Source organism: Nansenia antarctica (assembly GCF_963989245.1).
Source record: "Nansenia antarctica genome assembly, chromosome: 2".
Taxonomy (NCBI): Eukaryota; Metazoa; Chordata; class Actinopteri; order Argentiniformes; family Microstomatidae; genus Nansenia; species Nansenia antarctica.
In genome coordinates this window covers 57,767,830-57,794,430 of record NC_137675.1, presented here as the reverse complement: position 1 = coordinate 57,794,430, position 26,601 = coordinate 57,767,830, and the positions used below count along the sequence as shown (strand labels likewise).

Here is a 26,601-nt window from a genome sequence, read left to right as displayed (position 1 = left end):
TCGGGTCGTTGTCATGCTGGAAGACCCAGCCACGACCCATCTTCAATGCTCTTACTGAGGGAAGGAGGTTATTGGCCAAGATCTCGCGATACTTGGCCCCATCCATCCTCCCCTCAATACGGTGCATTCGTCCTGTCTCCTTTGCAGAAAAGCATCCCCAAAGAATGATGTTTCCACCTCCATGCTTCACGGTTGGGATGGTGTTCTTGGGGTTGTACTCATCCTTCTTCTTCCTCCAAACACGGCGAGTGGAGTTTATGCCAAAAAGCTCTATTTTGGTCTCATCAGACCACATGACCTTCTCCCATTCCTCCTCTGGATCATCCAGATCAGGGGTGGCCAACCAGTCGGAGACTAAGAGCCACAAAAAAATATTGGGGTACCACAAAGAGCCACATCATACATGCGGGCTCACAAAAGCACTCCCTCTTACTCACACACACACACACACACACACACACACACACACACAATAATACATTTCCAATAGGCTACTTTGCAGACAGATTTATTTATTTTTCTTTCTCACACATGACTGAATATGCATGAATGAAATGAAAGCAGGTGGGAAAGCTGCTAAATATCATCTCTTCTCTGCCTCGGAGATCTGAAACGAGAGAGAGGGAGGAGGCAGCTTCTGTTATTTCTTGTCAAGGTTAGCATGCACACACAGTCTTTCCCTCTCTCATACTCTCTCCACACACAGAAATATAACAATTTACAATAGCCTACCTCACAATAACAGTGTATGTGACACATATTTTTGTCTTACCTGTTGCTCCTTTGACTCAGTGGGACTTCTGGCAGTCCTTGCTTGCCACAATCCTCTTCAAATCTGGTTTGTATTCTGTTGTGGCCACTCGAAGCAGTTCCTTCACATGTGTGTCAGTCAGAACAGATCTGTGCTTGGATTTCACATGTTTCAGGGTAGAAAACACAGACGCACAAACATATGTTGACCCAAACATTGAGAGTAGCTTGAGCGCAGCCCGTTTGACATGGGGATATGTTTCCATTGGCACAGTTTTCCAAAACTCAATGGTCCCATCTCTTAGAACAGACTTCAGTCTGTCATCCTCTGACAGTTCAATCATCTCCATCTCTGACGCTGCCTCATCTGTGACAAGGGGGGCTTTTAAACAGTCTGTCTCTGCACTGAAAGGGTCAATGAGGAACGTAATCTGAGGCCTTTTCTGCTGTAGGTCCTGGAATCGGGTCTCAAAACTCTCCTGGAGCTTTTCAATCTGTGTCGCATATTGGGCAGTCTGCTTTCTCAGGGCGGCAGGTGCAGCTTGTCTGCTTGCTTGTTTCAGAGAGGCGAAGTGTGTTAATTCTCCCTTTTGAAGATGCTCCTTAAACAGCTTGATTTTTTTGACAAATGCAAACACACTTTGCACCAGGTCAGGCAACATCTTTAACTTCCCTTGCAGATCCAGGTTGAGCCTGTCCAGATGACTCAGCATGTCGACCAAAAAAGACAAATCCAAAATCCACTGGGGGTCTGACAGCTGCGGATAGTCCTTGTTCTTATCCTCCATGAACAGCCTCACAGCATCCAACAGCTCAAGGAAGCAAGACAGCACTTTGCCTTTAGAAAGCCACCTCACAGTGCAGTGAAGTGGCAGGTCTCTGGGAAGGTCTTGGTCAAGTTCAGCAATCAGATTTTTGAATTGCCTGTGGTTAAGAGCATGTGTGCGGATATAATTGACGATTTCCATCACAGGCTTCATGACGTGGTCTAAATTCAGGGTTTTAGACACAAGCTGCTCCCGATGAATGATGCAGTGGAAATTCCAAAACTCTGGAAAAGTGTTGTCAGCTTTACAGAGCCCCACTAGCCCGTTTGCAGATCCAACCATTGAGGGTGCTCCATCCGTGGCTATTGCTGTCAGTTTCTGGATTGGCAGATTTGCTTTTGCAAACACGTCAGTCATGGTTTTTTTCACATCTATGCCACGGGTCCTGTCCTTCAGAGGTTGAATATCAAGGAGCTCTTCTTTGATCACACAGTCTTTTGAAACTGACCGTGCAAATATTGCCAACTGTGGTATGTCACAAGACTCATCCAATGCAACACTGAAATATTCACAATTCTGAAGATCAGAATGTAATTCTGTTTCAATGGCACTGTTTATGTCTGATATTCTGTGTTCAATGGTGTGGCGTGACAGTTGGATGTCTGAGGCCATCTTTTTCAGTGTTTCATTTGGAGACAATATTTCCATCACATCAGTGATGCATTTCTTAATAAACTCTCCTTCATTGTATGGCTTTTTAGCACGTGCAATGTTCCAGGCCACTTGATAGGACGCAAGTGTCACTGTCTCTGATTGCTTAACAAATCTTTGGAACAACTTGGTCTGTGTTTGTGTCTGGCTTTTCAAGCTGTTTAATTTACCCTTGCGAAGTTCGGTGCCTTTTGGAAACTCCTGGTCAATGTTAGCATGCGTTGTGCTGAAATGGCGCTGGAGATTGGAAGCTTTGTAATGTGCCAACGATGTTTGGCATATCAGGCAGAATGGCTTTCCATTGCGCTCCACAAAGAAATATTCACTCTCCCACTCGGCTAAAAACGTCCTGTGCTCATCTCCATACTTGCGTTTAGCTGTACATTTCTTCCCTGACATTTTTATTTTGTTGTTGTAACCAGGGAGTAGCTAAAAGGACTGTATAATTTAGGAAGGGGCTGGTTATCTAACTAACTCTAAGCTAAATAGGCAGTGTAGGAGGATACAGGCAGGGGGCGCCAGCAAACCGTTAGACTAGCAGTTACTATCGTTAGCATTAGCATGGAATTAGCATTAGCATTAGCCTTGGAATTAGCATTAGCATTAGCCTTGGAATTAGCATTAGCATACAAACAACTAACACACGGTAACGGTATCACATATGAACAACACATTTATTTACATGACTGATGTATACATCCCCAGATATATACATTCCCTCCCCGCCGGCCACACACACACTCAATCACTCACTCATAGTGTCTGGCCTGAACAGGCTTATAGTCCCGGACTGTGGTGCGCGTTGAGGCCTGGTTGGATGGCATGTGCGTCGAGGAAGGTAGCAGACAAAAGGGGGGGGGTGACGTAGCAACGCGGAGGGAAAGGGCCTTCTTCGTGGTCCACGACGAGGTGAAGGGCCCAGGTCCGGTGGTCCACGTCGAAGCTCCGATGGAGTCAGCGTTCGGTCGCAGTCCGCTCGTGGAGGCGACGATTCTGTCCAGTTTGGCGTCTCGCTTGGTCCGACGTTAACAGCCGGCTGCTGGCAAGGCTGTCTAACGGGGACACAACTAAACTGGGCTACAGTGGTAAACTCAATAATCACTTTCCTGGCGTCTTCAGCTTCTGCACGGTGTGCGTGTTACTGAATCCGCCATCTTAGAATTGACTTCTCGTTGCTTCTCTCGTTTGGTCTCTCTCGTTCTGATTCTCATCACACACTGACACACTGACCACTTCCGTCTCTTATATATACACCACCGAACCTAGCATCCGGGTCACGGACACACCCCGGATATACTACGTCATCAAACATATACATAAACATTACAATAATAATACATACACCTTCATGAAACGTACAGAAATAGTATGGAAAATAAGAAAGGAAATAACTGGGGCAAAATAGGGCTGGTTTGGGGAAATTAAACTGGCTCTAAACTGTGGGCCTTCACAACAGCCGCCCCATGAAACCCTCGGTTTCAGTTAACTAAGGAAGGCACACTGGCTAGGCTGCTCTAGCAGCGTGAGGTAGGAGGTGATAGTGTCCTTGGTAATTTGAGGGAGCTCAATCAGGCGTGCCACAGGTCGGGTGTAAGTGCGACCACCAACGTCCACGATGGCCGTCCGCACCCTTCCATCCGGACCCGGCAGGACCTTGGTCACTCTGCCTGTCTGCCAGGCGGCGCGTGGAAGGGACTGGTCGATCACCAGTACCACTGCACCTTCGGACAAGTTGTCTCTCTCCCTCAGCAGAGTCTTCTGCTTCTCCTCCTTCTCCAGGGCGCGGATGTGCTCCTCGAAGCAGATCAGAGCGTCTTCCTTGTCCATGTTCTGCAGCTCCTCGTACTCAGCGAAGGTGGGGTTGTCCAGCAGGTACTGCTGGGCCTCGGACCAGGTGGTGCGGTAGGTGACGTTGGCCATGTTGTCCAGAATGCTCTTCAGCGCCTCCCAGTTCCTCTTCCTGAGCTGCTTGGCTTGTTCCTTCTCCTTCTTAGCCTTGTAGGCCTTAAACGCTTGCTTCTTCTCACTCAGCTTGGGCAGGGCGCTGTAGCGTGGGTCGTTGATGATCATTCTCATGGCTTGCTCCCATGACGCGTTGGATGAAACACCATTCTCCTTCAGAAGCTCTTTGAAGGCCTGCTTGGCCTCCTCTTTTGGGTTCCACTTGTACGTTTTCTTCGCCAACTCCGGCCTTTCCTCCTTGGAGGCGTCTACAATACTGGCTGAGACTTCCATGGCTGACGTGTACTCGACGGAGTTGACGGGTGCGTCAATGCTGACCTCGGCCACGTGAGGGTGCATGGCCACCTGCAGGTGTTCCTCGGCAACAGCTGTTGCCGCCATGGCCTCCATGTCCATCATGGTCGCCATGGTAGCAGCAGGATCAACCTGAAGAGTGGGGACGGGGGCGGTGCCAGGAGCTGCAGCTTCTACCGTCCCATTCTCCTCCGCTTTGATCATCGCTTCAAGATCTTCCAGCTCTTTGGGCTTGGTCCACCGGGACTCCTTAGTCTGGGAGTTGTAGTAGTAAGGCTTTCCCGTGTCAGACTTGTACTCCTTCCACGGGCACTTAGACAACATTTGCTCAGCAGGAGATTTCAGGTCGTCTGGTTTCTCCCCTGAGGACTGTTTAGTCTCTGTGTTGTAGAAGTAGGTCTTCCCATCCAGAGACTTATGCTCTGTCCACAGAGACTTCTTCTTTGGTTGGTCATCCTGTGGTGAACCATTTGTGGTACTAACTGTTCCAGGTGCACTGGCAGCAATAGATTCCACTCCAGGCGGTCCGGTTGGTTGGTTTGCTTCTTCGGTTCGGACATGGAGGGATGACGTAGCTCTCCCGTCTCTATCTCTCCCCTCGGTAGCGCCTTGGAGGGCCCACCCAAGCGCAGTCTTAACAGCCATCGGGCAGCCTCGTGGTCCTCTCAGCGGAGGACGGAGCGACACGATCAGTTCAGCGTTGTCCGAGCCGATGAGAAGGGTTGGCTCCGCTCCTTCTATCGGATGTAGGTCTACTCGCCGTAGGTGGGAATATCTTGCGCGTAATCTCTCCAGGGGGTAGTCGTAGCGGGAGAGCGCTAGCTGGTCGGCGGTGAAGACATTCTGAAGCCGATATCTGTCCGACGGCCGCCCCGCCGGGGAGATAGAGAAGTTGATTCTCGCCCCGGTGACCTCTTTAAGGTCGCGACGTATCGTGCGCAGAGTCAGCTTCTCCGCAGTCCCTTGGAGCCCCAACTGGCGCACTGCCCCCTGGAGAAGGATGGTCCGTTCCGACCCGTCGTCTAGAACGGCGTACGTGTCGTACACAGCGTTGTTGTGGTGAAGTCGGACCTTCACCACCTTCAGTAGGACCTTGGAGCCGCTGCTCCGGGCTGGGTCTAGGTAGTAGACAGGGGTTGCCTCTTCCGGTGCGCTACCGGACCTAGGGCTTCTGGTGCCCTCCGTGGACCTGGCGAGGGAGACCTCGTGTAAGATGTTGAGGTGGACCTCCTCACAGCGGTTGCACTTTCTCCTCAAGGTGCAGTTCTTAGCCAGATGGTCGCGCCCACAGTTCCAGCACCTCTTGTTCTCCTCGAGCCACCTCTGCTTGGCCTCGGTACTCAGGTTGTTGAAGTCACTGCACTCATTGAACCAGTGCTCGCTGGTGCAGTACGGACATGGCGGTGGACCTCTCCGTCCCTTTTGAGGGGGTTGAGAGGAATCCTTTCCCTCAGGTCGGGCTTTCCTCTCTCTCCGAGGCTCCTCCTCCGTGTGCAGCACTCCTACTGGGCGTCCTCTGTTCGAGCTCGGCCTGTCCCAGCGGTCTCCCTTCTCCCTCTCCTTCTTCGGCTCAGCGTAACCCATGGCGTCTACGTTGGTGTCATGCACTTCCTCCAGTAGGAACTCCGCGAAGGCAGCCATGCTCAGACCCAGCTTCCCGGGGTTACGAACGCGCTGCTGTCGCCGGAACCTCTCCTGCCGGAAGCGTGGGATCTTGCGGAGCAGCCGCTCTACGTTGGAGGTGCTGTTGATCTCGCTGGCGCCAGCTGGGCCCTGCGTCTTCAGCATTCCAACCAAGGTGTGCACGCGGAGCGCGAAGTCATCCAGCGCCCGTTCATCCTTGATGGGGGCCTGCTGTTCGAGGGCTTGCAGTTCAGCAAGGGCGTGGTTCCAGGGACGACCGTAGCGGGCATCCAAGTCGGCGAGCGCTCTGGTGTAAGGTGTCGGTGCGGAGGCATGGGCCAGAACCATGTTGTGGGCTCTGGGGTTCCTCACATGCTGAAGGAGAATCGCATATTTGTAGGACTCTGAGCAGGAGTCGTCCAAGAGCGTGTCTAGGCAGATGCGTAGCTCCACATACTGGCTCCTGTCCTCGTCCTTGAAGAAGGGGAACTTGGGTCCCTCCACCTGGGGAAACATCCTGTAGTGGATGATCGGGGCTGGAGTGACGGTCTGGGTGTCCGGCCTGCATGCATTTTGGTGCACTGGAGGACCTAGGGGTGTGCTACGCTCTTGGGGGATGGCTCCCCTCCCGGGCAGCGACGCTGGCTCCCTCTGGGCCGCGTAGCGGTCGGGTCCCTGGTCCTCTTCCTTCCAGGTGGTCAGCTGGGCCTGTAGTTGGACAGTCATGGCGGGGGTCATGGAGCCATCGGCGGGGGGTTCAGGAGATGGCACTCGAGAGGGCCGTGCGGATGATGCTCTGGAGCTACGGGCCGACGGAGCTCTGCTGATGCACACGTCGCGCATGGTCTGCATCACTTCCTCCATCTTCTCCGCGTGCAGTTGCTCTCTCTCCATCTGGAGGCGGTCGCGCTCCATCTGGAAGCGTTCACGTTCTAGCGCCTCCTGGCGCTGTCTCTCCGCCGCGCGTTCCGCTCCGTTCATCTGGAAGCGTTCACGTTCTAGCGCCTCCTGGCGCTGTCTCTCCGCCGCCCCCATCTGGAGGCGTTCACGTTCTAGCGCCTCCTGGCGCTGTCTCTCCGCCGCCCCCATCTGGAGGCGCTCGCGCTCGAAATGGAGGCGTTCCCTCTCTCGTTCACGCTCGAACTGGAGGCGTTCTCGCTCTAACGCCACCTCGGCCTGTTGGCGCATACATTCGGACAGCGCGGCACTACTCCCTCTGGAGTGCAGGCTATCCGCCCCAGAGGCAGAACTGCCCACGGAAACCCTGGACCGGGAGGAAGCCACTGAGCGGCAGGAGCTAGGTCTCGAGCGCGCCGTACTGGGAGGCAGATCGTTAAGGCTGAGGCCCTCCCTCTTCCGCCCGCAGGCGCTGTCGGACCGGGCCTCTCCTTCCTGCTCTTCCGTTTCCACGGCAAAACCCTGCGGTTCTGCCATCTCATCCTCAGGCTGGTGCTCTTTGAGGGCTGTCTCAGTGCTAGCCACCCGCGCGCCGGCGGACACCTCGGCCTCTCCGACCACTGTATCCCGTGGAGTGCGCTCCTCGCTACCACTCAGTGAGCTTTCGAGCTCAAGCTCATACTCCTGTAACCTCGGAGGCAACCGCGGGACTCTCTGTGGTCGTGGCTCTGGCTCAGGGGGCGGAGAAGGGGGGGTAACTGTCTGGTCTGGTTGGCTGCGCTCAGCCATGCTATCACTACACTACCTATCCGGCTCGAAGGACCAATTGTAACCAGGGAGTAGCTAAAAGGACTGTATAATTTAGGAAGGGGCTGGTTATCTAACTAACTCTAAGCTAAATAGGCAGTGTAGGAGGATACAGGCAGGGGGCGCCAGCAAACCGTTAGACTAGCAGTTACTATCGTTAGCATTAGCATGGAATTAGCATTAGCATTAGCCTTGGAATTAGCATTAGCATTAGCCTTGGAATTAGCATTAGCATACAAACAACTAACACACGGTAACGGTATCACATATGAACAACACATTTATTTACATGACTGATGTATACATCCCCAGATATATACATTCCCTCCCCGCCGGCCACACACACACTCAATCACTCACTCATAGTGTCTGGCCTGAACAGGCTTATAGTCCCGGACTGTGGTGCGCGTTGAGGCCTGGTTGGATGGCATGTGCGTCGAGGAAGGTAGCAGACAAAAGGGGGGGGGTGACGTAGCAACGCGGAGGGAAAGGGCCTTCTTCGTGGTCCACGACGAGGTGAAGGGCCCAGGTCCGGTGGTCCACGTCGAAGCTCCGATGGAGTCAGCGTTCGGTCGCAGTCCGCTCGTGGAGGCGACGATTCTGTCCAGTTTGGCGTCTCGCTTGGTCCGACGTTAACAGCCGGCTGCTGGCAAGGCTGTCTAACGGGGACACAACTAAACTGGGCTACAGTGGTAAACTCAATAATCACTTTCCTGGCGTCTTCAGCTTCTGCACGGTGTGCGTGTTACTGAATCCGCCATCTTAGAATTGACTTCTCGTTGCTTCTCTCGTTTGGTCTCTCTCGTTCTGATTCTCATCACACACTGACACACTGACCACTTCCGTCTCTTATATATACACCACCGAACCTAGCATCCGGGTCACGGACACACCCCGGATATACTACGTCATCAAACATATACATAAACATTACAATAATAATACATACACCTTCATGAAACGTACAGAAATAGTATGGAAAATAAGAAAGGAAATAACTGGGGCAAAATAGGGCTGGTTTGGGGAAATTAAACTGGCTCTAAACTGTGGGCCTTCACAACAGTTGTTGTTATCCGTAATTTGTCAAATGAACTGTCAAAAAGCCGTGTTACAGCTTCTCCTCAGAACGGACAATTAGGGAACAGTGTTGCCTGATTTGGCCGATTCCAGCCCAGTAAATTCGCTCTGAGAACGTTGCTCCGGTGAATTTACGAACGCGGCCTGTCAGAGAGAGCGCTACACCAACACTTTTAATGAATGGATTGAAGAGCCGCACACAGACAGCCAAAGAGCCGCATGCGGCTCGCGAGCCGCGGGTTGGCCACCCCTGATCCAGATGATCATTGGCAAACCTCAGACGGGCCTGGACATGCGCTGGCTTGAGCAGGGGGACCTTGCGTGCGCTACAGGATTTTAATCCCTGACGGCGTAGTGTGTTACTGATAGTTTTCTTTGAGACTGTGGTCCCAGCTCTCTTCAGGTCATTGACCAGGTCCTGCTGTGTAGTTCTGGGCTGATCCCTCACCTTTCTTATGATCATTGATGCCCCACGAGGTGAGATCTTGCATGGAGCCCCAGACCGAGGGAGATTGACCGTCATCTTAAATTTCTTCCATTTTCTAATAATTGCGCCAACAGTTGTTGCCTTCTCACCAAGCTGCTTCCCTATTGTCCTGTAGCCCATCCCAGCCTTGTGCAGGTCTACAATTTTTGTCCCTGATGTCCTTAGAAAGCTCTTTGGTCTTGCCCATTGTGGAGAGGTTGGGGTCTGATTGATTGAGTGTGTGGAGAGGTGTATTTTATAAAGGTAACAAGTTCAAACAGGTGCAGTTAATACAGGTAATGAGTGGAGAATAGGAGGGCTTCTTAAAGAAAAACTAACAGGTCTGTGAGAGCCGGAATTATTACTGGTTGGTAGGTGATCAAATACTTATTTCATACAATAAAATGCAAATTAATTATTTAAAAGTCATACAATGTGATTTTCTGGATTTTTGTTTTAGATTCCGTCTCTCACAGTTGAAGTGTACCTATGATAAAAATTACAGACCTCTACATTCTTTCTAAGTGGGAAAACCTGCAAAATCAGCAGTGTATCAAATACTTGTTCTCCCCACTGTACATACACATACTAATGCACTCGGAGGAAATGTAATTTTGCACACACTCTTTAGACTACATAATTTACACACCATGGAATCGGTGAGATACACGAAATCTCTCACTAAATATATCAATAAATCACCTGGGGACAGAAACGGAGCCTACACACACACACACACACACACACACACACACACACACACACACACACACACACACATAGTTGTGTAGAGCAACATCCCCTTCACTAGGACGATGTAGGGCTCCACTTTCTTTCAGTTGTAATATTATTCTCAACCTGAATCATGTTATTTTTAGTATTAGCATTTAGCCTAGTCTTAGCGTTAGCTCCAGTTTGCCCATGCATATCCTGACTCTCTGGCTCCTCTGTCACCTCTTCTCTCACAGAGCAGTCCAGGCGTGACGACCTGGAGTCTCTGGGCTACGTCCTCATGTACTTCAACCTGGGCTCTCTGCCCTGGCAGGGCCTCAAGGCCGCCACCAAGAGGCAGAAGTACGAACGCATCAGCGAGAAGAAAATGTCCACCCCCATCGAAGTGCTCTGCAAAGGATACCCCTGTAGGTCAAGTCTGTCTGTGAAGTTGATGTTGGTCTGGCCAAATATCATAGCATGTTTGTTCTGTAGCTGTTCTTGTCATGCGACCCCCCTTAGAAATGTGTTAATTTGTCAAGGATTGTTCCAATCCCATACATTAGTAAAAATGTATTGTTAAGTAGAAGAGACGTACTCTTCCTTGTTTTGACCCATCCCGTCCTCCCCCCTGACAGCTGAGTTCGCCACGTACCTCAACTTCTGCCGCTCGCTCCGCTTCGACGACAAGCCCGACTACTCGTACCTCCGGCAGCTCTTCCGAAACCTCTTCCACAGACAGGGCTTCTCCTACGACTACGTGTTTGACTGGAACATGCTCAAGTTTGTGAGTTGTGCCCCTTTTCCCTATAAGAGATGATTTCAGCCTTGACGTCACCAGACTAGTGTCATTGAGATCAGATGTAGGTTCCTCCAGACGCGTGTCATCACACCAAGTCATGTTGTGGTTTAGTGTGGCCGTTATGTCTGCCTACTGATAGTTGTGTTAGTGACTTAAGAAAGGTAAAGGTGAATGATCTGAGGAACAGTTGGTGGTTAGGAGGAAAGGGAGGAGTTTGGGATGGATGTATTCCCGCCAGGGGAATTTCTTCAGACCTAATTGATGTGTAAGGAAATGGTGGTGGGGTTGGTAGAGGATATTAAGTCTCTCTGACAGGTGTTGTATTATATCATGTGTGACAGTAAATGATCAAGATGGCAGCAGTGTGTGGTCTGATGTGTAAACAACGGCTTGGGTGTGTGTAGGGCGCTAACAGGGCGGCAGAGGATGCGGAGAGGGAGAGGAGAGATCGCGAGGACAGACTCCGGCAAGGCAGAACTCCTGCTGCCAGGGTGATGCCCTCCGGCTCCGGGAGACCCCGCGCCACCCAGGAGGTCGTCGCCGCCCCCTCACCCCTCACCCCCACCTCACACACAGGTGAGGCCTGTTCCAATGAGCCGTCAGTGCTGATCACACACACTCACTCCTCATCATCACCTCACACACTCAGGTTGGCATGCATATGCGCACCTCACATACCCCTCAGACCTACTTACCTCACCGACACGCGTACATTTGACGTGTGTCGAGCCTTTCTGTAAATCATAGCCTGGGGACTCTACACACCATACACACACACTGATGTCAAACCCTGCCATCCTCTGTAATTTCAACAGGCAGCTAATGGCCACTTGTGCATTTGTGTGTGTGTGTGTGTGTGTGACAGTATATATATATACACACGGTCGACACGCTACAGTGACCTTCAAACGCTCCCTCAGTCAGTGCAAATTGTGGCTGTGTGTAAGCATCTGTCTGTGTAGCACAGCAGCAGTGAAATTACAGTGGAGATCACACTTGGAATGGCAGCTGGATTAAGACAGGCCTATGATCAGCTAGTGGTGAGGCATGTATGCGTCAGACCCAGGCATTCTCAAAGCCCCGTTAAAGTTCACCGCACGCGGAAAGTCGTGGGTAGATGGACTGTCGAACCTCCTTGAATGATTAAAATGCAATTTGTGATAGGCCCCTAGCTGTTGGTTATGAGATTGCTTCACCTGAAGGTAGAATACCAGAGATTCCTGGAAGTAATGAGGACTTCTTACCAGTCAGTCCATTTTTTTTCTTTTTTTTTTTTCTTTGTTATTGTCCAATGTCGTGTAATTATTACATTTCAGTCCCAACACATGTCCATTCCCATGTAGTGAATTGTTGACTTCTGTGTTGTCCTTTGAAAGAGGATGGCAGGCTATGTTAATGTGTTTTTCTATATATGTAATATCTATCGTGTGTGTGTGTGTGTGTGCGTCTGTCTAACCCCTGTGCCCTCGCCCAGGCATGGAACGCGAGAGGAAGGTGAGCATGCGCCTGCACCGGGGAGCGCCCGTCAACATCTCCTCCTCTGACCTGACAGGACGCCAAGACACCTCCCGCATGTCCACCTCACAGGTGACAGACACTCACCCATTACCATCTCACACACACATTTACAATACTTCATTTTGGTTCACAGTATAGCAGTACGTTGTTTTGTAAGGTCACAAGGCTCGGCCTGAACAAGGCGTGGTGCAGATGTACTAATCTCTCAATAGTAAGGATCTGTTGATGTTTTAAAGTTCTATATATATTGAGGTGATTTATAGATCAGGTAATCTGTGCCCCTCATTAACAAGCAGTTAATCGGGGTTCTCACAGTGCACACACACGCAAGGAAGAACGTTCAACACGGCTTCATAGGGAGCTTCTCTTCATAAGGAGTCTTGTTTTCGCCAACTTTTAAAAAAATGTTTTTATTATTATTTTTTTATACCTGTTCAGTCTCTACTCTTGACACTTTTACAGTTCTCCACAAAAAGGAGTCCACACACGTAGGAATGTGAAGCATTTTCAGTTTTCAGCATAACACGGTCATAATGTTCAAGGGAACACTTAACACCCTCCGTCTGTTGATGCGGCGAGGCAGTGAAAGTGTAGGTGGGGTGCAGGAACCGTACTTCCAAACATGCTTTATGACTCAGGACCGGAATGGCTACAGTGAAGTCTTTTTGCTCAGTACCAACATCAACTCCTAGGCCCCACTCCTACACACCGCTTACCCATCTGAGAGGATCCAATGGGTGTTGCGCAATGTTATGCAAGCTACTCATGCTGCTATAGCCATCTTGATGACACCCATCAGATCTTTTCAGAGCAACTATAGAAGTGTGTAAGAGCCTCGAGGTTGATTTGGGCATCTGTCTTAGTATTGCACTGGCTGGCATGATTGTGTGGGTAACTGGTGATGGCCATATGGCTTGGCTGGCTGTTGGCATGATGACATGAAGCGGATGGAGCTTTGTAGCTGTGTGTGTCAGAGATGAACTCAGGGCTCGGATGAAGGTGCAGGCAACCACAGTACCAGGTTTTTACTGGTTTCTGGTGTCTTAAGGATCATACATGTGATCAGTGGGAAAGGTTCCATATTTCAAAAAGATATATTCTTAAAGGCACTACGACATACAAGCATCCGTCAACCTTCATGTAATAATAATTCATGTAATGTTCATATATATTTTGTCTAGGGCATTCTTGACATTAGATCTTGGTTTTAGCACCTTGCTTACCAAATTAGTAAAAAAAAAATATTCCTCACAAATGGTTGTGTTTCCTCCTCCACCCCTCCCCCGCCCAACTCAGAATAGCATTCCCTTCGATCATCTGGGAAAGTAGCAGCTCGACACGTCCTGGTGTGAAGGGCTGCACCGGGTGAGTGACAAGCCCAATACCAAATGGACCACTAGCCCCCTACCTCCTCGGCAAAGTATAGGGCTCTGTTCAAATACTTAAAGAATGCATCCTTCCTTGCCTCCCTTATATGAAGTCGCCTCGTCAACACTGACCTGTCATCATGATTTGGATTGGTCCCTCGAGCAGCAAGCTTCCCAACTACCTTGCTTTTTGCCAGTCAAATCATGTCAGAGCAGTCATTCCTTCAAGGGAAGGGAGGAAGGAAGGAAGGATGCCTTTAAAGAGTATTCTAACCTGGCCTGGATCTGAGAGAATGGAATAGGTAGGAAGGCAGGGTATACGCAATCCTCTCAGATCTATACTAGTGCCCTATGGGTTTGGGGTCAGGGGTTGATTTTGGGTGTAGGCATCAAGTGTGGGTGTGCCCTCCGTGCCCCCTCCCCTCCCCTCCTCTCTCTGTATCTCAACCACCACCACAGATAAGACTGGTGTCCCACCCCCTTTAGAAACGTGCTGCATCTTAATAGTTTCAAGTTCCTCTGCTCATTCATTTAGTCTGCACTGGTCCCAGAGAACCGGACAGGTTCACCGTAGGTCCCCTCCATCATGCTTTCACCTGTCAAATTCATCCAGAGGAGTGTCAAGAGGAGTGTCAAGAGGAGTGTCAAGAGGAGTGTCAGTGAAGGAAAGGAAGACTTGTTTGGGTGCGTCCCCAGCAGTGGGGCAGGTTGTAAGTGTCAAGAGTGGGATGGCATCTCCTTAGGAGAGAACACATCTCCTTAGGAGAGAACACATCTCCTGTGCTCCTCAGAAGCTCTCGATGGCCTTGGGGGGGCTGCTGTGTCATTCAGGCATGACCAGATGCCTGTGTTTGTACAGCAATAATCCACTCACTAAAAGTCCATCTGCTCTATTAAAAAACCCTAATCCACACGCCCTGTTCAGTGTGATGCCCCCGAAAGTGACACGGGGAGTGCGTTATCTACCTCTGGAAGACTACAGCATTGTGTCCCATTGTCATGTTAATGCATTCCTACTAAAAGGTAGCTGTGCAAAGATTTTAACAAATGCAGTCTTTCGAGGCAGATTGTTAAAGTTTACCTTTATGGTAACTTCCATATGTCCTACAGAAGAGGCCACATGCTGATATTTTTTGTATTTTTAAAATTAGTTTTCTGCTGTATGAATGGCATCTCTAGGAGGTTTTCTACAGAAATAGCTCCAGCTCTTCCTCATCTGGGGAAATGTTTGTTTGGGTGCTTGTTCTGCTCTGTGCTCAACAGTGCCCCCTGCCTGTGTGTTTTCCTCCTTTTTGAACGAGTTGGTCTTCTATTTTGAGAAATTCTTGTCTTTGCAGTGTGTGTTACTGGTGTATGAGTAATTACACAGTGTCTACTGTAGAGTGTGTGTGTGTGTGTGTGTGCGTGTGCGAGAGTGTGCGTGTGCGAGAGTGTGCACGCACTCCTCTCATTCCATGCTTGGGCTTGGCCTGACACCTGATCTCCCAGATCTCCAGCATGCTGTCTGCTCACCTTTGGCGCTTTTCCACTACAGGGTCAGCCCGGGCTGGCCCGGTTTATTATCCTTTTTCCGCTGCCAAAAGTACCCTAATAAGTTCTTGTTCGCGATGGGTAGCGAAAGGTACTTTTTTGCCAGGCTGCGTGTGACGTGTGACGCTGCACACCGTTGATTGGTCAATGGAAATCGTCATCCCATGTTCATAGATTTCTTCGCTAACCGCCATCTTTAAATACCACAACAGATTTCGCTCTAGGAAAATGTCACTTACTGTTTCTGTAATAACTTAGGGTTAGGGTTAATAAAGATTAGAAAAGTTATGCTAACCATCGTACTATCTTAGTTTAATGTCATTTCAATGCATCATATAACTTTTATTTACAACAAGCATAACTAAAAAATCGCTATTATGGCGATGTGCTGTGCCTATGCTGTTCCTCAGTCCAGCTGCAGTCAAATGCCGGTAGATTTGCGTCTTGCTCCCTTTAACATGTCGGCGTTTCCCTGGTTGCGAGATCTAAACTATTAGAACTGAAAGCGGCAGGTAACAGGCACGTACCGGTAACATCCATATGCTGTATATATAAATAAATACATTTGACTACCAGCAAGACACCGGAGCACTCATCTATAACAAACGCGGAGATTGTATGAGCCCCGCATCAGTCAGCCTTTCCGTAGAAATACATCGCTCCGTTATATATCTAACGTTACATGTTTTAAGGCTGATCTGTGCATGATAGTGCTGCATTATGTTGATCTATCTATATCGATCTATTCTTGCCAATTCCTTATTACCAGTGGAAAGGGGGAAGGCTTAAACACTTTGAATGGAATTCAATGGAGGAAGCATGATACTCGCTCAGAGTTCATCTCGCTTTCCCCCCCGTTGATGTATTAAACAATCTAAGCAATCTAATCAGAGCAGTTGTTATTATGTAATATTATTGATGGATGTGCCCTTTTTGATGGAGAGCAGTGAGCGGATGACTGGATGTGAGCATGTATTTGAAATGCCGATAGATTCGCGTCTTGCTCCGAAACCGGAGCTGGGAGCTGTCGGCAGACAGGATTTTACAGCGTTCATTCAAACTGTCGTAATTCATGAACTATATGCCCAATCTAAAGAATTCAAACAGTTTCTGAAAGCAGAGAAGTTGCACTTTTTGAACAGTTTAACTTTTTTAGGCTTATTACGGTAGTCTACCAACAAAAAAAGCACAGTGCTCAACGTGTCAGGAGAAATAAAAAGAGAGTTGTGTCGCATTTCATGTCGGCATTTCCTTAGAACTGAAAGCGGTAAGTAACAGGCACTTAACGTTACATGTTGTAAGGCTGATCTGTGCACGATAGTGCTGCATTTTGACATAATTCCAGTGTTTCCCCTACCATTGCCTTGCCCAACGGGACCTCCCGCCCCCGCAAGAAAAATGTTCAATGTCAAAAAAAAAAAAAATTTAGTAATCATATTTTTCTCCCAGTTGTATATGGCCGAAATATGTTTGTGGTCGAAATATGTTTCTTCTGTGTCATTTGCCTAATTTATGAAATGACGATTTTAGACGCTTTTTAGGGGTGCTTGAGTATCCCTAAATTTCATCTCAGCACGACCTAAAAAAGAATAATCATTATTATTATTATCATTATCATTATTATTATTATTATTTTCTGAAATCATTCTAGCCCAATTACAGTCATGATGTTACAAACTCCGGTCCAGTAGCCTACATACACGCACCTCGTTGGTCCGCAAGTAGTCTCGCGCTTCGCCCGGAGAATAACTGTTTAGTGCGTGTGTGCGTGTGTGTGAGAGGTAAGCAACCGTAGCAAATATAATTTCTGAATTTCTGACAGAAAACATTGGTTCAAATTGTTCGTTATTATTGTGACTTAACTAGAAAGTGTCTGATTGTAGTTCCATGGTGACTAGAAAGTGTCTAGTTCCATTGTGTGAATAGTGTTAACGAACTAGCAAGCTAGCTAGCTAGCTCAGAGGTGATTAGTAATAATAGATGGTAGTAGTAATAATACAATATGTCTTATTCTGCTAGAATTGGGCTTTATGGTAATAAAATACAATAAAAAAGTGGATTGAAGCATTGGAACAAACCCTCACTCATTGGAAATGTCTGTTTTTCCATAGAAAACATAAGATTGTTTTTCAGGTGAGAGAGTCAAGTCAAAATGACATTATCTGACTGCATTGCCCACAGCAACCCAATATACAATTATAATGATGTTATAAATTGATATGGATCAATTTATACCTCTTATTAAATTATACATATTCTGGTTGTTATGTTTGCCTTTCGGTGGACAGCAAAAGAGGGAGAGAGGAGGATAGAGAGGGAGAGGAGGAGGAGAGAGAGCAGGATGGTGTCGGCACACCAAAGAGACAGCAAGAACCAGGTGAGAAAGTGGACAGGTAGTCAAGACCACAAGTAGCCTTGAGAACCTATGGTTCTGGTGCAGCACCCTCAGCACCCCCCTTCATTACTTGTAATAGGATGTAATAAACGTTTGACACACATGGCAATAAAAAAACATGAATCTTGAATTAGCAAAACATTTTTGCTATTTAAACATGTCAGCATGTCATCACTGACAGATGACAGGTAGATAATGAAAGGTAGTAAAAAAACTGCAGACTTTTTAACCAGACCCTGTCACATATGTTTGTGTGTGATTGTCAGTGCAAAGAGGGAGAGAGGAGGATGGAGATGACACAGAGAGAGAGAGAGCAAGAGCAGGAAGAACCAGGTGAGAAAGTGGACAGATAGTGAAGTCAAGATTGTTATAGTGTCAAAACAGTAAAACAATTAATAACAAATAAGTGATGGCTTTGTGGCTCAACAATAAAGTCTATAAATTATCATATTTGTTCTAGTCACATAATTGATATTATGATATTACAGAGATAACTTGTTCTGTTACTAATCTGCTACACTAATTGTGGGGGGGGGGGAGAAATTAACATTTCACAACAGGGAGGGGGCGGGGGGGGCGAGCGGGGGTGAGGAGAAATTAACATTTCACAACGGGGGGGGTGGAGGTGGAGGATCCATTTCACCCTCCCAAGGCAGCAAACCTAGGGGAAACACTGAATTCTTATCGCATTTCCCCCCGCTGATCTGTATAGCGGGGGGAATCTTATGACACGTAACTCGTCCTACAGTCCTGGGTCGGTCCTGTATAGTGGAAAACGTCTCGTACCCAGAACTGTTCAAAAGCGTGCCGAGCCGTGCTGACCCGTGCCGTGCCGGTCAATGGAAAAGCGCCACTTGACTGTCCTCCCACCCGCAACACAACCCTGACCAAGACGTTCCTAATGCATGTGTACAAAAGTCTCATTGTTCTGTCTTTGGGAGTGAAATTTAGTTTAACACTCATGAGTATGAAATTCCAATCTTAAGGTGAGTCCTGTATGTACGACAAAGCACTGACAGTACAAGTTGGTTCCTTGGAAGAGAAGTCTTTGACAGAAGGGTGATGTAATGCTCCACAGTGAGAAGTCGTGTTACACCAGTGTAGAACAATCATTCCCTCCTCTCTTCCTTAACGTCATCATATCTGACATGATAGGTGAAATTGATGGAATGGAATGGACTGGAATGGAATGGAATGGACTTTATTTGTCATTGCTACAGTACAGGTACCAAACAACGAAATTTAGGAGGGGTGGCTCCCCTGGTGTTAGGAAAGGATTTTTTGTTTTGTTTTGTTTTTGTTTTGAAAAAGCATAAAATCACAAGAAGGTAAGGAGCTGGTTTACATAAATAAAGGCTATGTATACAATCCACTGTACTATACTGCACAGATAGTCAACTAGGGTTGTCATATTGCACAAAAGTATTTTTTCACGTTATTTTAAAGTGTCACAGTTTGCAGGCTTGAAATGTACATGTTTGTGCCTCAGCACTAGCTGCCATACAATCCGTCCGGACTGTCCTGGGCCCAGAACTTAGGCCTTTGCTGTGTTCAGGGCCTTGACGGCCCTGTGGTAGAAGCAGTTCTTCAGTCTGTTTGTCTTAGCGGCCGGGGTCCTGTACCTCCTATTCGAGGGCAGCCTGATAAAGTGTACGTGCCCAGGGTGGGTCGGGTCCCTGGAGATCTTGGAGGCCTTCCTGAGACAGCGTGTGTTGTACAGCTCTTCCAGAGAGGGGAGGGGGGCGCCGGTGATCTTCTGTGCTGTTCTCACGACTCTCTGTAGCGCGTTTCTCTCCGCTGTTGTGCAGCTGTGGAACCAGTTGCAGATGCCGTAGGTGAGGATGCTCTCCACTGCGCCGTGGTAGAAGGCCACCAGTATCTCCTGCTTGTTGTGTTCTTTCCTGAGGCATCTCAGGGTGTATAGCCGCTGTTGTGCCCTCTTGATGGTGCCTTTTGTGTTGTCCTTCCAGGCCAGGTCATCCCGCATGTGATGTCCCAGGAATCGGAGGGTTGAGACTCTCTCCACGCTCTCTCCGTCGATGAGCAGGGGCTGGATCTCTGACTTTTTCCTCCTGAAGTCTACGATGAATTCCTGGGTCTTTGACTTGTTTAGCAGCAGGTTGTTAACCTTGCACAGCTTGCTCAGTTGCTCTACCTCATCCCTGTACGCCGCCTCGTCCCCCCCCGAGATACATCCCACCACGGTGGTGTCGTCTGCAAACTTTACGATGTAGTTGCTGGGGTGGACGGGGGTGAAGTCGTGGGTGTAGAGCATGGGTCACCAACAGGCGGCCCGCGGGCCAGATGCGGCCCACCAAAGCTTTCCATCGGTCCCGCCGAATATTCATGTTTTTACGGGGGTTTTTTACGTTTTTTTTTTTTTTTTTGAAAATTCGAAAATTATAAAAACATGTATATATATATATATTTTTTTTTTTCAAAACATATATAAAACATATATCATAGATTCATATAGTTCTTACAATGCAGGAGGAGTCAGACCTACCTCATTCACAAAGCTGCAGCCTTGCTTCTGGTTGGGCACTGAATAGCAGTAGCGAAGCTGAAACTAATTCCCCTCTTTTATTAAATGGAATGCGGCAGACGTAGCGCTATTCTCATGCAAGAATGAGGACAAATTCATAGCTCTCATTTAACATTTCGTTGTATTTTATTTTTTCACATAGCCTACTCATAGGCCTATTTAACATTTCGTTTTATTTTATTTTTCACTCTTTGTTGCTCTTGTTTAACATTTCGTAACATTAACAGTGACTTAAATAACTAACTTCTCAGTCAGAAAATGAAAAAGATTAACATCACTTAAATAAAAAAAATTGCATGGCAAATGATAGGCCTTCGTTGCCAGAAATGTTGTTTTCAAGTCGGTCAGTCAAACGTTCACCGCGGCATCCTGGTATCGCCTGGCATCTGTAGCCTATATCAAATAAAACGGTAATAAACAGGTCATTAAATTACACTTTAACAATGAATAAACCATGCCATTTAACATAGCAAAAATAAAATCCTATGTCTGCAATACTCACATTTTGTTAATGAGAGAACTGACATCTCCCCTCTGACGCCAACTTCTTAAAATCAGGCTGGACAGTTGTTAGGCTTATGCGCAAGCAGTCCTCCAAAGACTCGTTTGACAGGCTGTTCCTCTCATGCGTCTTGATAGCGTTCATCTTTGAGAACGCAGATTCGCACGTATAAGTTGACCCGAACATGGTGAGCACATACATAGCCAACGTCTTCAGTGTGCCATAGTCTTGGGGACAAGCCACCCAAAAAGTGCTCACGCTTTCAGCACTATGGAGAGCAGCTTTCATTTCGCTGGAGGCCTGGATGTCAACTAGTTCACTTTGAATTGCGGCTTCGTCCAGCAGCATCACCTCTTTCGCATTAGCGGAGAATTCTCCGCCTGGGCTGATCGTGAATGGGTCACGCACAAACTTGATGATATCCCTGGAAATGCCAAAGTCATCAAATCTGTGAGAGAAATTCTCCCGCAGCTGTGTGATGAAGTCCTTCATACTCTCTGTGACGTTGCTCACACCCACTGTCTTCAGTGTTTTGAAGTGCAACAACTTCCCTGATAACAAATCCGCGCGGAATAGATGCAGTTTGTTCCCAAAGGCATCAAGCCTTTCCACCATATCCAGCACGGATTTTCCTTTCCCCTGTAGTTGCAGATTTAGTGCATTTAAATGTGAAAATATGTCTGCTAAAAATGCAACGTTGCCCATGTATTCTTTGTCTTGAATGATGTGCAGGTGGCCAGCTGCTCCTTGTGATTTGCTCTGCTTCAGAAAATCCACAACCTGATCCCTGAATAGAATAGAATAGAATAGAATAGAATAGAATAGAAAGTTTATTTCGCCATAATATAGAACCAGTAGTAGGCTACGGCAGGGTTTCCGTTAACCGGTAACTACCGGTCTTTGTCCGGTAAAATTAGTTGAAGTCCGACACATTGAAAACTCGTCGGACATAAATGTCCGGTGAAAATAATTCCCTCTAACCATTTTCAGCTGAGCACCAAACACACACACACAACACTGCCCGAGAGAGAAGGACCCGCCCCCTTTAGTTAAAGGGGGCGGGTCCTTCTCTCTCGGGCAGTGTTGGGTGTGTGTGTTTGGTGCTCAGCTGAAAATGGTGTCCCGAAGCGGAGCGCTTTAACTTTATCGCACAATAACAAGGATAACAAACGAAACGGACAACATTTACACTAAGATGGAGACAAACTTCAGCGATATGATCTAACAGCCGGTCTTCAGGACGACATACAGACCCGTATGAGCTTACAGGGCTATCGAAAACGACATCTACTAAACGAAATGCCTTCCCAACCAGCGAGACCTGGTTATAGAAATGACGTTGTTTTATTGATTTAAAAAAAAAGGGTAAAACTGGAAAGAGAAAATAGAAAACTCACATTAATCCCAAACAATTTAACAAACTTCAGTTAACGTAATGTGGAGTCCGTTCATTGATCGATGCTGTCTGTTCAGTTCCCAGTGAGGCGCCCGTTCAGCGCTGGACCCGTTCAGCGCTGGATTTGACGCATGGCATAGCGCGCATGCGTCAAATCATGTTATATTATTATATATTATATAGCTCGCATCTAATCGTATCGGATGAGAAATAGACATTAAATGGCATATATAGGCTGCTACACAACAGTAATCACCGCGACAAACAGCTATATTAGATTTGGAGAAAAAAAATATGATTTTGCAAAAAAAAAAAATTGTTATATTTTAATATGATGACCGGAATATATCACGTTTGTCCGGTAAATCGAATTCTTCCCGGACACGATGTCCGACGGCAAATTTTTCTAACGGAAACCCTGGGCTACGGGATTCTTGTTATCGCTTGTCCTTGGCTTATCAGTTATAATTAATTCCTCATTTCAGTTCCTAGGTTCACATCTAAACAGCATAAAGTTCACAGTCTGGTAGTTTACTATACCTGAGTTCAATGAAGCGTTCCAAGGCTTTGCCCTTACTCAGCCAGCGCACGTCACTGTGGAGTAAGAGGTCCTCGTGAATGGCTTCAGATTCCAGCACAAACTTGCGGAACAGGCGATGCTGCGTACTGGAAGTTCCTCTGATGAAGTTAATTATTTTCATTGTTTTGTCCATAACCTCTTTCAGATCCCCACTTAGTTTGGCACACAGCACGCTTTGGTGAATGAGACAGTGAAGTGCATTAATTTTGGGAGCGACATTCTTAATTCTGCTAACCAGACCCCTGTTTCTGCCGACCATGGCAGGAGCACCATCTGTGACGATTAGGTTGACTTTTTCGAATGACAAGCCATGCTTATTAAATAGCTCCTCCAATTTTCCAAAAACTATCTCACCAGTGGTATTACCTTCCAGCGGAATCAAAGCCAAAAGTTCTTCTTTGAAATCTTTCCCATCAAAATATCTGACAAAAACGCACAACTGGGAAATGTCAGTGTTGTCAGTGGACTCGTCAATAGCCAGGGATATGTGTTGCGCTTCCTTGACCCCATCAAGTACACATCGTTCGACGTCCTCTGCCAAGACGTGGACACGGCGGGCGGTAGTTGTGGAAGACAGAGGTATTTGCTTAACAGAGGCGATTATCCTGTCCATCGATTTGTCGGTGGCAAGTTCCTCCAAAACAGTGACCATGCACTCCTTAAAAACCTCAGCATCAGTAAATGGCTTGTTATGCTTGGAGAGAACCCAGACAGCCCGAAGAGATGCACTAGTTGCCCTCTCTTGTTCAGTTGACGTTCTGCTAATAATTCCACTAGCATGTCCATATGCAGCTTTTAAGCTCGCAATCTTTCTGTGACGGGCCTCTGACTTTTCAGGGTATGACTCTCTGAAGGCTGCATGCCTTGTGTAATTGTGACGGCGAATATTGTATTCTTTTTCTACAGCTACCGTTTCATTGCAGATGAGGCATACAGGTTTTGCGTTATAAAAAGTGGGCAAGATGAATGCGTACCTTTCAGTCCATTCCTCATTAAAGCTGCGGTTTTCCACGTCAATTTTACGTTTCAGCTTCTTTGACAGTGACATTTTGTCTGTCCTCACAATTGTGTTCGGAGCCGTTGGTTAGACAGATAGTTAACAGAATGAGATAGCTAACAGATAGCAGAATGAAGCTCCAATTACCAAAGGCAATGAATAAGAACTGCAGGTGGAACACTAGAGTCAGAACAATCATTGAAAATTAGGTATGAAGTGAAGCCGCTGTAAGTCGCTTTGGAATAAGGCGTCTGCTAAATGCCAAAAATGTAAATGTAAATGTAAGCCAAAATATCTCGATTGCCCCCTGGTGGCTGGATGGATAATAGGTGTCAGGAGTCTGTTCACACTGATAATAGGCTAATAATCATTAATAACATTAATTTAGTAAGAAAATGAAAATATTAAACAGTAATATGCTAATAGTACTATATACAATAGTATGCCTAAATAAAATAATTATATATATATATATATTAAAGTCCGGCCCCCACAGTGTATGCTTTGAAAAATTCTGGCACTTGGACAAATATAGTTGGTGACCCCTGGTGTAGAGGTTGTAGAGGATGGGGCTTAGCACGCAGCCCTGGGGGGACCCAGTGCTGAGGCTGAGGGCTGTGGAGGTGTGGGGGCCCACCCGCACCCTCTGGGGGCGGTCGGTCAGGAAGTCCTTGATCCACGCACATATAGAGTGTGATAGACCCAGGTCTAGTAGTTTGGTCACTAGCCTGTCTGGAAGGATGGTGTTGAAGGCGGAGCTGAAGTCCACGAAGAGCAGTCTCGCGTAGCTGTTTCCCCTCTCCAGGTGGGATAGAGTGGCGTGGAGAGTCGTCGCTATGGCGTCCTCTGTGGACCTGTGGGCTCTGTAGGCGAACTGGTATGGATCCAGGTTGGGCGGGAGGCGTGTGAGTATGTGGGCCCGGACTAGTTTCTCGAAGCACTTCATGATGATTGGTGTGAGTGCCACCGGGCGGTAGTCGTTTAGGCAGCTCACCGTGCTTTTCTTCGGGACTGGGATGATAGTTGAGGTTTTCAGGCAGGGTGGGACGGTGGCCTGGGACAGGGACTGGTTAAAGATGTTGGTGAAAACCCCGGCCAGCTGGTCGGCGCAGTCTCTCAGCACCCGTCCCAGGACGCCATCCGGCCCCGAGGCTTTCCTGGGGTCCACCGCCTTCAGTACGCGTCTCACCTCATGCTCTGTGAGGGTGAGGCTGCTGAGAGCTGGAGAGAGTGGTGTTTGTGTTGCGGTTACCTCCGTTCGCCCCTCGTCGAACCGGGCGTAGAAGGTGTTCAGCTTTCCCGCCAGCAGGGGGTCGTCCTCTGCGGCTGTGAGCCTGTTGGCTCTGAAGTTTGTCATCTGCTGAACCCCCTGCCACATCCGCCTGGAGTCGTTGCTCAGGAGGCATTCCTCAATCTTCTGAGATGATGAGGAAGGAAGGAGGGAGGAAAGAAGAATGCTTTTTCACGGTACTCAAACAGGGCCTATACTACACAGTGTGTGTGTGTGTGTGTGTTTGTGTGTGTGTGTGTGTGTAGCAGAGGTGACTTCTTTAGTTCCTCCTCCTGTCACTCAACTCCCTCGCCCTCTAGAGGTCAGGGGCCACATTGCAGGCTAGCCTGTCCCACAGCAGCAGTCATCCACAGTCCTCCACGGCCTTGGCATCCCACTCCCGCCTCTGAAGCCTGGAGCGGGCAGCGTGCGATATTCAGAATATTAAAACCCTTTTCCAAACGTCCAAATCATTTCCCCCTGTTTTATCTTTCCATTTAGCATTGCACCTTCACGAGCCCCCTGCTCATGAATATTCTAGGCCGTGAAAGATTAATTACTCATTTGCATATATAACAGAGGCGACAATGATCCGTGCATGGGACTGAACCCCTGGTGTTCCTCTATGGGTGTGTTTCCACTTGCCTGCCTGTGTGTGTAATCTTCCCAAGACTGAAGTCCAGAACAAATATTCAGGAGAAATATTTGAGGGTTTGCCTGTACCTGTACTACCTCTAAAACCCCACCCAGTCCGCCCACCAAACTCTGAAGTGTGCTGTGCAATATGTAGTCTATCAGGGTTCGACATTAACGGTTGCCCGATTGCCCGGGGCAAGTAAAAAATTCACCGGGTTTGTTTGCGCGACAGAGACGACGCTGCTGGATCCTGGATCTGTGTATTGGTGTGCAGGAAGAACAACGGACGGCGTACGCTATAATTAATTTAATAATAATAATTTTGCCATTTAGCAGACGCTTTTATCCAAAGCGACTTACAATTACGAATTACAGGGACATTCCCCCTGGAGTAACTGAGGGCTAAGTGCCTTACCCAAGGGCACACTAGTAGTGGTGTGGCTTCAGGCGGGATTTGAACTCACAACCTTCCGATCCCAAGTCCAACTCACTATCCACTAGACCACCACTACCCACGTATAATAATATCTTCACTCCACGATCATCTAGTCTGGTCTGGAGCCTGCGCCGTTTGTTGTTCTTCCTGTTCTTCCTGCACACAGGATCCAGGATCCAGCAGCGTCGTCGCCCGGTGATTTTTTACTTGCCCCAGGCAATTGGGCAACCGTTAATGTCAACCCTGTCTATACACTGATCCTGGCAGAAGGGGACTTATGTTAAAGATCTATCTTAGTACAATGAATGCACTCTTCTCATAAGAATCATCATATGCCCCTATGACAATTGTATTCTGGTGTTGTAATCAATAGATTTTTGAATTCCATTGTAAGTATTGTGTTGTTTACACTCAGCTGCAATTTATTGTATCCATGATTCTTAAAAGCAGAGTGCACTATGTTATGTAGGCGTATATGTCCTGTACTAACTCTCCTCTCTCTCTCTTTCAGGCTCTCTCTCGCGTCACCCCTAGTGGCCTCCCGTCTGCTGCCCCTCGATGA

At 47.8% G+C, this 26,601-nt stretch overlaps 1 protein-coding gene across 5 annotated transcripts in view; it reads left to right on the top strand.

The window, feature by feature from the left end:
* Positions 1 to 26,601, top strand: part of csnk1da (casein kinase 1, delta a) — a gene marked incomplete at its 3' end in the record, with an annotated part of 41,485 nt that extends 14,884 nt beyond the window's left edge. The window contains exons 5-9 of one of the 5 annotated variants that reach the window (XM_080524841.1): positions 10,323 to 10,493; positions 10,704 to 10,852; positions 11,272 to 11,443; positions 12,342 to 12,454; positions 26,551 to 26,601. In XM_080524841.1, the coding sequence (XP_080380967.1) occupies positions 10,323 to 10,493; positions 10,704 to 10,852; positions 11,272 to 11,443; positions 12,342 to 12,454; positions 26,551 to 26,601 (656 nt within the window). Of the gene's footprint in view, positions 1 to 10,322; positions 10,494 to 10,703; positions 10,853 to 11,271; positions 11,470 to 12,337; positions 12,455 to 13,681; positions 13,738 to 26,550 lie in introns of those variants that run through there. The other 4 variants (XM_080524842.1, XM_080524840.1, XM_080524844.1 and 1 more) reach the window with 4 other exon arrangements.